General features: G+C 34.8%; 1 protein-coding gene and 1 long non-coding RNA gene across 2 annotated transcripts; both read right to left on the bottom strand.

The window, feature by feature from the left end:
• Positions 1-10,761: 10,761 nt before the first annotated feature.
• On the bottom strand, positions 10,762-11,230 carry LOC109583677 (uncharacterized). The gene is made up of 3 exons (XR_002185658.1): positions 11,037-11,230; positions 10,853-10,981; positions 10,762-10,802 (listed from the first exon to the last, which is right to left on the bottom strand). It is a non-coding gene; the product is annotated as an uncharacterized LOC109583677 (long non-coding RNA).
• Positions 11,231-13,627: 2,397 nt separating this feature from the next.
• Positions 13,628-14,263, bottom strand: LOC109583672 (uncharacterized). Its single transcript, XM_019999110.1, has 2 exons — positions 14,087-14,263; positions 13,628-14,042 (listed from the first exon to the last, which is right to left on the bottom strand). The coding sequence occupies exons 1-2, from the start codon at positions 14,134-14,136 to the stop codon at positions 13,763-13,765; spliced, it is 330 nt and encodes a 109-aa protein (XP_019854669.1). The 5' UTR covers positions 14,137-14,263; the 3' UTR covers positions 13,628-13,762.
• Between the last annotated feature and the right edge of the window lie 552 nt (positions 14,264-14,815).

Raw genomic sequence — 14,815 nt, 5'->3', positions numbered from 1 at the left:
GAAACTGTCAATATTTTATCTGTAAAGAATGAAGTCACACCGTCCACATCAGTTTCCATATTTGCTTCTTTGAGAATCTAAAATTAAACATTAATACCATCATCTTTTTGAATACTGACTCCTGTGTATTATTGTAATGTACTCATGCATATATTTTACCTGAGTAGCAAACCAATACAATATGGCATATAAAGGCAATACATGAACCACGACCCTTCTGCTCCATTTTTATTTTCATGTAATCTGCTACTTTCATATTCAGCTGCAGTAAATAAAACTGACTCATGAGGCATCTCGACGCATATTTGCAAAATAATATACAATATTTTTGTGTAACGTACTGTAGCCTTATAGCAAGACATTTTGTGGTCCAAAATTTTTGTGAATCCGTCTAAAAATCAATAATTATTTTGTACCTTTGACTTTTGTGTAGGGCTGAAACAATTTCTATCATAAAATCTCAATGATCAATAAATTACTGCCACATTCCTGCAAAGTAAAAGAGCTTTGAAAACAAATTTTAAGTACTGTTATATATTATCCTTTACCTCAACCATTCGCTGGATGTTCCAAGCCATTTGAAGATATATTTTTACAGTCTTTGATTGACAATGAAAGAAAAGTTGTTTCTCCAGTTGAAGTCAAACTGCGTGGCGATGCTGCACCTTTTTGCCAATTGACCTCATTTATCCTGTTGTCATTTTTTTTTCCATCTCTTGATCGCAAATTCATTTCCTGCAACAGGTGTAGAAATTCATGCATGTATTATGAAATTCTTGAAGTATACAATTTATTACACAAAGCTTTGTTAAAGTAAGTACAATAATACATGTATGTAAACAAATGGTAATAAGGTAAACTCTGCTATTGTACAGTTTTGTGGGTTAGCATTATAATTGGAACTATAATAGGCACACATACAATTGGAGTCTTTCAAGGAGCTGAAAATTACTCCATGAAGAATAGTGTTGCTCCACTGAATAATGAAATGAATCTTTTACTAGAGAAAGGTTTTATTGAAATTGGTACTCAATGCTATGAACTTAACATTGTCATTGGAGGAGATTACAAGGTATTATACTAATAATTTCAGATTACATCTACATATGAATAGTCCTTACTACTTGTTAATGGAATAAATGCAACAATTGCAAACTACGCTCATCTATCTTGCCATATCCAAAAGGATATATGGTAGTTAGCTACATAATGAATATGTACAGTAACTCACAATTGCTATGAATCTTCTTCAGGTATGATACTTCCATAACTCCTGATCATTATCGAAAGAGAACACTGGCTACTATAATTAGGTGCTTGACATCAAGAGATAATTTTGGTGTTCTTGATAAGCCACTATTTGATATTGAAATTGATAAAGTAAACATTAACAATATAAAATAAGATTACTGACTGTACAAATTCTACTACACATACAGATTATAATAGATGAAGTTCACCTTTAATTGAGAATAAGTAATGTACTTCTACATAATTTAGTCGTAACGCCTGTATATTGTCATCAACACTTAACTACAAGGAGTTCAATACACATAAAAATGTTCATACAAAAAAAATTCATGAGGAATCACTTTCAAAGTATGTCAGTATTATAAATTTATTTTCTATTGTGTCATACATGAATGCATGCAGATAAGGGAATCATAAACTAAAAGAAATGAGTAACAATTTACTTCATTACAGGGAACAGATACAAAGCTACTGCAAAAATTACCACCACACGTTAACGATATAATACCAGGAGATAATGGAAATAAAATATCAAAATTATGGAAATTAAAGAATTATTATGATTGCTAAACATAATCTCAAAGTTATTATAGGACTTTTGTAATATATACGAATTGATACAAAAACCAATGCCAACTGATGCTAATATTGACCTTGTACAAAGCAAGGTGTTAATAACAACTTTCAATATGTTTCTAACAATTAATAACATACTGGTAATATGCATTTTGTTAAATAAAAGAGTATGCAATGATTCCACTTGATGGTCATGGGAAAGAAAACATTACTCGTCATATGCACATTATGGCTTTTCATGTTCCTCACCAAATGAAAGAACATAGAGGAATTGAAAGATTCACAGGACAAGGTATACAAGGCTAATGTAACTTATGCATTTGGTTACAATATGCTGGTGTTCAAAAAAATAATGATATGGCCTGAAAAGATTACTTTTCTAGTAATCATAAGGATCCTGCTAATAATAATTTATTGACAGAAAGTCGTATGTACAAATTGACAGAATATATGAGAAAAAAGAGACCATACTTGAAACAAAATTCAGCATATTGGGAAACAAGTACGTTACTGAGTGTAAAATACTCATTTCAAAAAACCTTTTATTATACTCAGTACATGTAGGTATATTGGAACAAAGAAAAAAAATAGTTCCTTGACATCATAGTAGTTACCTATGATCAACTTCACTGCCCATGAACACAATCATTTTTAACAGCACTAACATCAGCCGTATATCATTAAATATTTTGAATACATGTACATTAAACCAAGTATATCGATTTAAAATTAAACATAATGCTTAATAATGGTAATAGACAGTAATTCTGTAAAACTGTGAGGAGGAGGATTGCTTTTACAATTATACACCAGCTTTTTAAACTTAACGTTGCAATGCAAATAAACTGGGAATGTAACAGTACATCCTTTATGATGTTTGTTGTGTAGCAAGTAAAGAAATCATCAGGAAAATATTGAAAGAAAAAATCTTCCCTTTCATAGGTCTTGCCAGGCTTGCCCTTGACTGTCCTTCCTTTATGGTTAAAGTGGAAATTGAATACATGACGTGGAAATTCTAAAGCTACGAAATGTTGCCTTAAAAGTCCCTCCCCCAAGCTTCACTGAAGGGATAGTTTCAAAGAGCTGACACTGTCACTAACAAGTCTTTGTGGTGGACATCGACTTTCAAATAACCTATAACAGAACTAGCCTTATACATTCCAAGCACTAGAGTTAATCTGACCTTACCGCTGTAGCAGTAGCATCAAGAGATGAAACCCATGATGCTTCCTTCTTAGAAAAACCCTTTGACAGTACTAATTACTCAACGTTTTTCTGTTCATGAAACATGAAATAAAAATGTAGTAAACTGAATCTCGCCAGGGAGGCCCAGGATGCTCAAGTTTGCCCGCAAGGCAGCGGTTGCTAGGCTTACCTTGGTCTGAAATCTCTTTTTTAAAAATTGTCTCTACTGCAAACAAATTTCACCCACTCAGTACCTCTTCATTTACAAAATGATCTTCATTATCAATAACTTTTTCCGTTAATGAACAGATCACTATAAAAACCTACACTCCTTCCATTGCTCTCATGCGCCACTTTGTTGAATTGCTTATTTATTACAGTTTCCAAGGAAATTATGATCATGAATATAATTTAAAATTGATGATTATCATTAGGCATCATGAATTTAGGTAAATGAGCATTTCTGGACATGATATGAAACCTCAAAGCCATGAGTTCTAAAAGCAGTAAGATGATGCTACATGTTAGTCTGGAGGAATGGCTGGAAACTGGAATGTCTACTCTAAACAAGAGAGTACAGGGAAAACTTATTCATTGTTCTCGAAGTGGTTCATCACATTACTTAACTGAGACAGAGGAAGAATAACTTCTTTGTTTATTATAGGAAGTGCTTCATTTGGCTATCCAACTCATTGTGTATGTGGCTGTCATTGCCCATGTACAAAAAGCCTGTAACAATAGCTCTTGCTAAATACAACTGTGCTGGAGCTCCCAAACTAGTTTATGGTTTTATTTGCAAAATGTCTCACACTACCCATGAGTAACAGTTACAGATAATTAACCCATTGAAGCATGGAATCCTGAAGTATTTTAGTGTTATCTTGATCTACTTGAAAGTAGACTCACTAAATATCGTGTTTTTAATGGAGATTTCAACATGGATGACACAGGTGTGCCATTCACTCCTGATCTGCCAAAAGGTGTGTTAAAAATGGGTCAAAAGCAGTTCCCGTAATATCAGGTGATAAATTTCAACTGCCTGTGGTAGCTTGTGTCAGTGCTGGTTATTTTGCATTCCCTTTATGGTTATTTTTGATTCTAAAACTTAACATCCAGATGACAATTGGTGCGCTACCTCAAACAACATATGGGCTTTCCTTCAAAGGATGGATTGATTCTGAATCATTTAAGATGTGGTTCAATGGTCATTTTTTGCCTCATGCTCCTGTAGGTAAGGCCCTTAATTTTTCAATGCATTAGCACTCAACTCCCTTTCATCCCAATACAATCAGGCTGGCATCAGAACAAGATGCTTTCAATTTACACTGCCTCTCAATGTTATTCATTTAGTATAAACTCTGCACAAAGGTTTTTTTGTCTTATTAAAAGCTGAAAGGAAGAAAGTACATGTCAGGAGCATTTTGTAATAAGGCTTAAGCAATACTGCAACTTCAATATTTACAATACATGCAGGCTCAGGTTGTTTGCTGATTTCCGTCAACTCCCACTTCATGTATAGGCGTAACTCTAGCTCCATCTCCCGCTTTTATCCATCAACTCCTGCTCCGTCTCCCGCTTTTATCTGGTCCCCATGCCACCAAAATTAATATGTACGTCCGTTACACTAATTTATACTCTTAATCAATCAATACTGAATTTAAATTATCACGCTGCTATCATATGTAAAAGTAGACTAGGCAATTTCCAGTTGTGATTCAGCAAAGGAAAAGTGGTGTCTCTGGCCCTCTTGAATTTAAAGCTAGCCCCCCCCCATATTCTCAACCACAGTGATATTTACAGTGGCATGCCATTAAAAATCTCCACTATGTGCATCATTCCCTTTATAACATCAAGAAATCTCACATAACCTCTTCACACCTCTAAGGAGCTCTTCTTCCAGAAAAACAAGAGAAAACTGAGGAGAACACGGGCCATGTGACAAAAGTTGCTATCTCAATGGCAGTATAGCCAAAAAATTTTGAGGCTTTAAATTTCGTGAATAATAAAATTTATGGAAAATTTTAAATTCCATGATGAATATTTTCGTGATTTTATTTTAATAATAATAATGACCGCGCCTTATATAATTAAAACATGGCAGATAGACGGACTCTTGTGTCAACTGTCAATGGGCACCATGTCTACAAATCAGTGTGGACACCAGTGATGGGGAAGATCATCATCTTTGACCTAGGCAGTATGCTTAAAATAGCAATACAGAGTAACAGAGACATCAGCTTGACCGAGAAAAGAGGGCACATTCCACATTTATTAGTAAGGCGTGGTTAACCACGCCTCTCAATTACTATTTATTTTTTGGGGTTTAATTTTTCGTGATGCAAACAGTGATCACGAAAATACGAAAATTTATTCCTCACGAAATTTTTTGGCTATACGGTATGTGGGTGTGGTCTTCATTGCAAAGAAGGCAACAAAGACTACTGAAACTGTTCGTAGTAAATTTTATAATTTTACTGTCAATAGTACAAAGGTAGTGCTTTACTATAATGATGATAAACTGGAAAGGATTCATCTATAGTAAGTAGAAAAAATTAATATCAAAAATTTATGTTGCTTACACGAACAATTCATTTTTTGATATGTAAACATTTTTATTTATTATTGCAGAACACAAGGAAATATATGGAGCTGTTACAGCTGCATTTGTAGAGGGACTAATGCTCTATATTCAAACATAACAGCTTCATTATCAACCTACTGTAGCGTAAAAACAGCCATTCAAATATTGATAGTGTATGATGATTTGTGTTTTATTCTATCACTGCACCCAAGGTGCCAAGCAAGATGGCCAAATCCCTGTCCACAATCTGTACTATCCTATAAACTGTCGAATTATGTTTTAATATAATACTCAGTTGTACCAATCTATGCGGGACTTTACAGCAGTCCATGAGCTAATGCTAGCAGAGTCAAAAGCTGTCTGAGCAAAATCCTTTCAAACATTGATCTAGGAATGGGGAATTGGCTCAATATAGAGGTTGCATAATTTTTAATGATTTTAATAGTAATGTAGCAGTTAAAATCCAGATCAGTGTTTGACATCAATAAGTAGGCATGCACAATTAGTTGTTTTTAAAAATAATAGTACTAAATATGAATGAAAAACAACAGAGATAATCAGCTAAACACACTTTCTGCATACTTAATGAGACAGAGGGGCTGAAGGTTTTCAGCTTAAAACTCAAAGGTTTTACATCACAAATCTCAAAAACGACAATGATGGGTTTTATACAATAATTAGCTAGTGCAACAGCAACTTAAAAATTTAAATGCAATGGTCAAAATAATCTGCCTCAGAAGTAGCTGATGCCTTTTAGCACTTTAAATCAATAAATGACTACATTATGCCTGAAATTAAGTTGTTAGTCAAAGTAGGGAAATATGACAGTGAGTGGCAACAACCTTTTAACCTTGCTGTTGCACTAGCTAGTTATTCAGCCTCACCCCCTCATTAAGTATGCAGAAAGTGTGTTTAGCTGATTATTTCTGTAGTTTTTCATTCAAATTTAGTACTTTTACTTTTAATAACAACTAATTGTGCATGCCTACCTATTGATGTCAAACAATGATCTGGATTGTACTGCTACTTTACTATTAAAATTATTAAAGATTATGCAACCTCTGTATTGAGCCAATTCCCCATTCCTGGATCAATGTTTGAAAGAATTTTACTCAGACAGCTTTTGACTTTGCTAGCATTAGCTCATGGACTGCTGTAATGTGCCGCATATATTGGTACAACTGAGTATTATATTAAAACATGATAAAAAAATCCAAAACAAAAAAATGGATTGATATACATGGACAATGTCCTGCTGATCTTGATGTCTTTAATTTGACTACATAGAAAGAAACATAAATAGGGAAAATATAAATTGACCTTACTTGATTGCAACACTTCTCAAATCCCTGAGCTTGGTGATGCATTGAGAGGTGTACTATAGATAGAGGAAACAAAAAGGACAAAGTGAGGGAGCTACAAACGCAAATAGGAGCTCTGTGATTTGCAATTCAAACTAAGTACAATAATGTTAACTGCAATGTTATTCTGTGTTCAGAATGTAATTGTAATGGTAATTACATTATTGGAGACCATCCTCATATACCAGCAACAAACAGTACTTCAATAACTAATTTATGCTGTGATTAGTAGCCAATAGCCAGTGACATATGTGACCATAATTGATGGCAGTTAGTGAAATGTGTCTTTATAGCCTAAAAAAATCCAACTTCCTGAGCTCAATTGATGACAATATTACTCCACAGGATGCAAAAAGTTACTATGTAACTTATAAAAACAACGGTTGTTAAACGGAGCACTCAAAAGTTGATTTTTTTTCATTAAATTGAGAAATTTTAAAATCTGCCATAAGGTACCTTTTGTCAATTATGGTCACATATTTTTACATACTTGTTTAAATCTGAGAACTAAATGTGCCACATACTGAATGTATAGTTATCACAACTTAATGTAATACCACATACAACATGACATCACTGATGCATACTCCATAGAGAAGAGAAGACATAACAGTGAAGTGTAAAATAGCAGAAGAGAGGCTCAAGTGGGAGAGGGAGAGAAAGGGAGAAGGAATATGGGAAAGAGTAAGGTTGAAAAAGGTGTAGCAAATAGAAATATGGTGTAGATTATAGAACAGTGAAGCTAGAATAGACAAGACTCAGGGAGATTACAGAAGGAGGTACAAGTGGGTGAGAAAGTTAGAGATCAATAAATAAGGAGAGAGTATGGGTGTAGTGCATGTAAAGTGTGGGAATGAGAAAGACAAACAAAACAAAATATTGCCAAGAGGTATATGTATGTACATGGTTTCTCGCAGGTTTCATGGCATAGTGCTCAGTATCTTGACAGTAATGTTATCAGTTTTGATAAAATATCCTGTAACATTACATTAAGAGGCTTTGCTCACTATAGCCATGCAATCATCATAAAAATTAGGCTTTTTAACTTTAATAATAGTTAAAATACGACCCAACTGTACTGACACATTTCATCCCTATTATGGGCTTTGCCCAATTATAGTACAAATTTCATCAAAAATGGTTAGAAGAGAATTCACCACTATTACTATTTTTTCTGATACATACACATGTTCTTGTGTTGCATGGAGAGTTTAAGCTAATTCTGATCAATATTACATTTTTTACAAACTTTTAAGTTGCTCAAAATTAAGCCATGCATATACAAGTACATGTACAATGTAGTAATGTACATGTGTCTTTTTTTACAAGCAGTGCTTGTCAACTCATGAAGCATGCTGTTCAGCTCAATGTAGTAATGTACATGTGTCTTTTTTTACAAGCAGTGCTTGTGAACTCATGAAGCATGCTGTTTAGCTCACTTAGCATGCCTTAGAGAAACCATGGATATGTAACATAGAGTAGGCTAGAAACATAAAGGCTGCAATGGGCTTAGGATATTGAGTAATAATTACTGTGAACAATGAATTAATAGATTTGAGTTAAAAGATTGGTTGGTCAATGCTTCTCACGAGTTGATAAAAGAAGGGATTTGAGTTGATTGGTTGCAAAGTACATTGCTAGGACAGAATCTAAAATTTATTCCTATTACTAACTAAAACTGATACCTGTATTATTCAAATGTTGCACACAGTTACATCTAGTGTACAACAGAAATGAGATTTAATATACTTCAATTTACTTTAGGATGGGGATTAATTGCACTGTCTAATTTTAGCGTTTATAAAAGGACCCTAATTTAGTGAAATGTAATATTAGCAAAAATAGTAAGAAAAATTAATGAATAATAACACTACTCCAGAAGCCTGATCTTTACATTTAAGAACCGAACACTGTAAAAGACCACCCTATCAACTACTGTTATCTTGTTATACATCTTTCCTCTCTTGAGTACTGGTTTATACACAGGTACATAATTACTATCATTAGCTGCTGCTTGAATTGGCTTTTTAAGTGCACTCACTAAAAACGCTAAAATTGACTGTCGCAATTCACAGCCAACCTAAGGAATTTAAAGGTTCATCACATTAGGTTGCTGTAAATCTAGTGATATTTTCAGTGTCACTTACTTAAACTGATAACTTAATCAATCTCCCACTTGACAAATATCAAACTTACTGGAAACTGTTAACTCTAATTACAAAATGAGGATTTCTGCACAACAAAAAGGAGCAATGGATTGTGGCTATTTGCAATTGATGATGCTGTTACTTTAAGTATGTGAAAAGACACAAGATTTAGCCAATGTGATAAAAAAGATGCACCATCGCTTGTATAGTTACGGGGTACTTTCATTGATAGAAACCTTTCTCTTTGTTGAATGGCCTTGCCCTTTTATACCAACTAGTCTAACAACTACTACTACTTTTTAAATAATGCAAAGAATTTGCAATCCCCTATTATCAAAAACTATAAGTATGGAGTACCTTCTTGAAAAGAAACAATCTTTTTTGTTGCATGGCCTCGTCCACTTGTACCAACTCCTCTTGCACCACATGCTCCATTTCTGAATTTACAATTCCCTATCATCAAACAACAACAGTAATGGGTATGTTAATTAATTGAAACCGTATTTTTTGTTCTATGGCTTTATCTCCTTGTCTCAACAACTCTTCTACTCATTTCTCCAAGGCAGTGGTTTACAACCGATCGACTTCAATTTTTTGAAAATGAAAAAGAAGTGTAACATTTCTAATGTGCATGCGCACTCCACGTGTTGGGTGTGGCTAGTTTTAAAGGGGTGCTGAATGTATCAGTTGCTGTAAAAAGAGCAAGCTCTTCTATCTTACCTTGGACTGTGTCAAACGTCTGTGACATCTACTGTTTTGGGACTTGTTAGAGCATGCATTCATGTTAAATAAGCCTACTCCCACATAAGTTGCTATAGTATTTCGATAGTTTGGATTAACTAGCAATTATTGAAATTAATTAATGAGTAGTTACTTTTAATATTTATAATATAATTTATTCCGACTGACCTACCTTATTTTAGAGACAAAAATCCGTGAAACAAGTTATTTAGTTTGAGCAACCCTATTATAAAAAATACAATGACGTTACAAAGCAAAACATACCACTAAAAACTGACTGATCAGCATTAAAGTCATGTATTTCTTCACCATCAATTTGTTATAGCAGGATCAATAGTAACTATTATGTGACCTGATATGAGAAAACCAGGCTATCTGTGGGATTTTGGTATAATCAGTTTTTGGTACTTACAGAGCAAAAAATTTCCTTTCCAGTGATATCCCATTTATGACAATGCGCAATAAAACTTTGCAGTTAGGGACGCTGTTTGGACGATTGCTCTGGAATACAAGTACAAAGAAAAAGGCATTTTAAGTTATTTTCAATGTTTCCATGTCACGCCCATTGACGTAGTAAATGTGACCACGCCCACCACGTAAACCTCACCCACATTAATTAATAAACGGGTAAAGAAGAAAGAAGAACTAGACAGCATTTTAACTTACTTTTCTTGCTTTTTGGACATCTTAAGAGTGATCTAAAGCCCAGCTATGCATTGAGACTTCAAGTACAAGTAAGTTATTTCATTACAAAAGTTGTAGAGTTATTGCTGTGTTCTAGTGCCAATAAAGTCTTTTTTGTGAATTGTAATAACATCAACTGGGTCATTTACATCCAGACATCACTTCTGCTTGAGTTTACAGGTAATATTTTTATTTAGATTTTATTTAGAACTATAATTAAGGGTTTCTACATTTAACATTAAAAAAATTGATAGTTTTAGCACTTGATGATGAATCCTATAGAAGATTATTGTTATTCTTAACTTTCATTATGTTCCTTTCCTTACTGTTGGACGAGGGGCTCTTCCTGTTCCTCCTTGGCCTCCCCCTCTACCTCCTTGGCTTCCGCCCATCCCTCCTCTTCCATGTTTTCCACCTTTACCCTACCCTCCTCCTTTGTGTTGTCTTCGCTTTTTCTAAGCAAAGGAAAAATTCTTGTGATTACTCATTTCAATAATGCTCCTTTGATACTTTAAATTTTTTCCCTTGTCTCTCTCTGTCGCAGTCCCAGTCTATTCTCCTGTCCCTGTCTCCTTGCTTGTCTCTGTCTCTTCCCCTGTCTCTGTTTCTTCTCCCATCTCCTCACTACTCCCCGTCCTGTTCCTCCTGCCCTCTTCAATGAGTTCCAACTGCCCTAAATTACAATGGCATAAAGCCTTTACTTTACACTTAAAATTATGTTTACTTCGAAGAGCTGGCCTAAACTGTTCCAAGTCTGTAGTTAAAAAATGTGAATTTAAAGTACAAGTAATTCAACTATTGTTTTATTACCAAGGGCCTTCCTTCTTTCTTCTTGCCTATTTGTTGTAAATAGAACTAGATAAAATAAAATGCAAAATTACTTTTTAGTTTAATAGTCCTTCTCATAGCTGCTTCACAACAAAAATTGTCACACAATTACACATGTAAATTAACTTACTTAAGCTGTTTGATTCTATTAAAAACAATGTCATGTATAGTTGTATGTTTCACCTTTTAATCTTACCATTCTCCTTTCGCTATCTCCACCCTCCTCTTTGTCTCTGTCCCCCTTCTCCTCTGTCAACTCTCCTCTGTCTTCTTTCGTCTCTTTCACCCTTACTTCATCTTTTTCTGCTATAAATACAGTTATTTTTAGCTTTTAATGTACAACACAATCATACATGTACCAACAACTTACCAAGTTCATCTACCAAAAACAATAGGCATTATAGTTATCACTATAGAGTTACACATTCCCAACTGACCATCAGATGGATGGACCTCAATGAGGACATCATCTTTTGTGGCAGCCATTACTTTTTGATTTTTAACTTACAGTTTCAGGTGTCTTATTTTATATTCTAAAGGTCAGAGGTGACACTTGGTGTTTTTTGATTGGCTGTGAATGACGCAACAACTTCTATTTCGGTATTCTCCTCCAACGCTATTTAATTATCAGTCTACTCACATGTACAGATAAACACAAATCACCTGCATGATAACTTCGTGACAAAGTTTCTCTTGGGCCTTCTCTTTTGAGTTAGTAAGTTTTAAACAAATATGAGTTTGTGTTTATGTTGACGTCTCACACACATACTAGGTTCCCCCCTTTGTTTTCAAAAAACAGGATCCATAGTTTGTATGTCTTAGCGTTACAAACGAGTTCCTCTCCTTTAGGGAATCAGTAGTTCAAGTATTTGGCATCCAAACTAGTTCCACTCCTGTTTCAGGGGATCAATAGTTTGAATGTTTGGCATTCAAACTAGTTCCACTCCTGTTTCAGGGGATCAATAGTCTGTTTGTTGTAGACAAACTAGTTCCTCTCCTGTTGAAAGGGGATCAATAGTATGTGCACTACACAAACTCATTTCTGTTATTCATTTACTGATTACATGGACAAGTTCTTCTATTATGACCAAATTGACCTCAATTACCACATTTTCTTTGTGTTGCAGGTGGTTCTAGAAATTGCCTTGGAGAATATGGTACATCAATCTCCATTGTGAGGTCTGGTGGATCATCTACACATGGAGTTGATTGTCGAGATGATCCTGTTAGTGGAGGTGCATCAGGAAGTGGGCAGGTTACATCTTTACATTTGTATCTGCAAAGCGGTCTCATTTTTTCGTAAAGGTGCCGTTTCCTTTCAGTTGACATACCCATTGGTGGTAATATATTAGGTAGTTCATCTTCCATTATTTGTGCGTCCTCCTTCAGCAATTTGAATCGTGTGACTGGGCCATCTACAGTTTGTCTGGCTGCAACTACACCAGGTGAGGTCGCATTTACAACAAAGTGTTGAAAGCCTTTGGTGCCTTTTATTTTCTTGAATAATGTAGCAAAGTAACTAGACCAGTCAAGTGTTTCTACAATGAGTTCACCATTGCTACTTCCTACTGGTTGGGCTTCGTTCACTGCTGATGGTTGTTCTACATCTTGAACAAAGTCATCCAATGAGTCCACCTCTGCTTTATGGAATTTTTGCTTTAATAGTCCAAAGCACCAGTCTGGAGAAAGTTTTGTGTCCAACTGGCAGAAAGAATATTGAAATGGACGCATTGAGTCCTGTCATGACTCTCCATAAGAGATATTAAAACAAATGGAGAATTACATGTAAAATGTTCATTATTGTGCATGTATTATACTTACTTGAATAACTGTATTATTTTTATTTTGCCCTGTGCAGTTATCAGCATTGAATTGGATATTGACTGAGTTGAGGCCATGATTTATCAAATAAAAATGTACCATGCTTGTGACAGGATTTGCCCCTTTACCAGTGTCGAATGATTCATTGATCAAGAAATTAACCTGCTGAGGGATAGCTTCACAGCACACACCAAATATGCCACATTTCCTGGGAGTAAGAAAATAATTTGGACCTGATAGTGAACCTCTAAAAAAGTAATAAGCTACACACACTTTAATAATTATCATAAAATGTTACCTGTTGAGCATAATCGAAGCTATAATGTGCTACAATACTTAACATAGCAAGTGGCCTTGTTAGTGGGGGATTGTAATTGTTTGCTGCATCAGCATACAGCCCTTTTAACAATAATTGTGCCTCTTTTACTACATCTTTATAGTACTCCCTTTCCTTTTTAACAAGACTTCTGTGATTTAGTGCCTTTTTGCATTGCCTGAGAATTCTAAATATAATACTTGTGTTATTACAATACTGACTTACCTCAGTTATCCTTTCATCTGAGTGGCACACAAGTCCGACATAGGCTTCATTTCTTCAATACAAGGCAGGTAGCGTCACCACAACATGTTTCAGCACATGCTTTGACATTAAGCCCTTCACATGATTCCGCATACTCTAAGTATACCTGCCTTTTAGATGTATTGCATGGTAAGAACTTCTTATTCTCGTAACTTTTCATTCCAGGTGTTCTTCTAGGAAGACTGATTCCATGGACTTCAGCGTAATTTCTGATGAAAGCAACAACCCGGAGAATATCATGATAAGTCAAAGCATGGCTTGGTGTCTTTCCAGCATTTCCGTGAACTCTAATAAAGTTAAGTACATAACATTTAATTTTAAAGTCTCATACCTTGGTATTAATCCATTCATTCTGTAGTTTTCCATGATTTCCTCAAACATGCTTTTGCCACATGCTTGTAGCTTCAGAAATGTTACTCTACATATCTATTTGAAAAACATAATTAATTACAAACCTTATGACCTTGATGCATGAACGTAAAAAATTGCCACTTTCTCTCTTTCTATCTCCTGTGGTTGCCGGTCGACAATCACCTTATGGTAGATGTTGCTGCCATTTGACTCATATAGCAATTTCTTGAACAAACTTTGCCATGGCTTTTATGTCACATCTATATGTTTTTATGTAAGAGTGACTGAACAGTGCATAGCAATTATCTGAGCAACCACAGCCATGTTGAAAGAACTTTGATAATTCTTCTTCCTCCTGTAGGTCTTTCTTCCTCACGTCATCACAAGAGTGAGTAGTTAAAGTACCTGGAGCATCAGGCGTTGCTGATTCTAAATCAAGATCTGATAATTGTAGCTCCACAGCCACCTCAGGATCAAACAGTGGTGGATTAATATCTACATTACAATCTTTTGTCTCTTTCTCTTCTTCTTTCCCTTCCTCTACCCCTTCTTCCATATTTTCTACTGCTTTATAATCTGTCTCTATCAATTAACAAATACACTCTATAACTAATTTTTAAAATTATAATATTGTGCATTTATACAGGTGATGGAATGTCATTGTTGTGATAGCTAACCGCTGTTCATAGTTAGTATGTAAACAGTGTTA

Source organism: Amphimedon queenslandica, unplaced genomic scaffold (assembly GCF_000090795.2).
Source record: "Amphimedon queenslandica unplaced genomic scaffold, v1.1 AMPQUscaffold_13517, whole genome shotgun sequence".
NCBI lineage: Eukaryota > Metazoa > Porifera > Demospongiae > Haplosclerida > Niphatidae > Amphimedon > Amphimedon queenslandica.
This window is presented reverse-complemented; position numbering and strand designations above follow the sequence as displayed.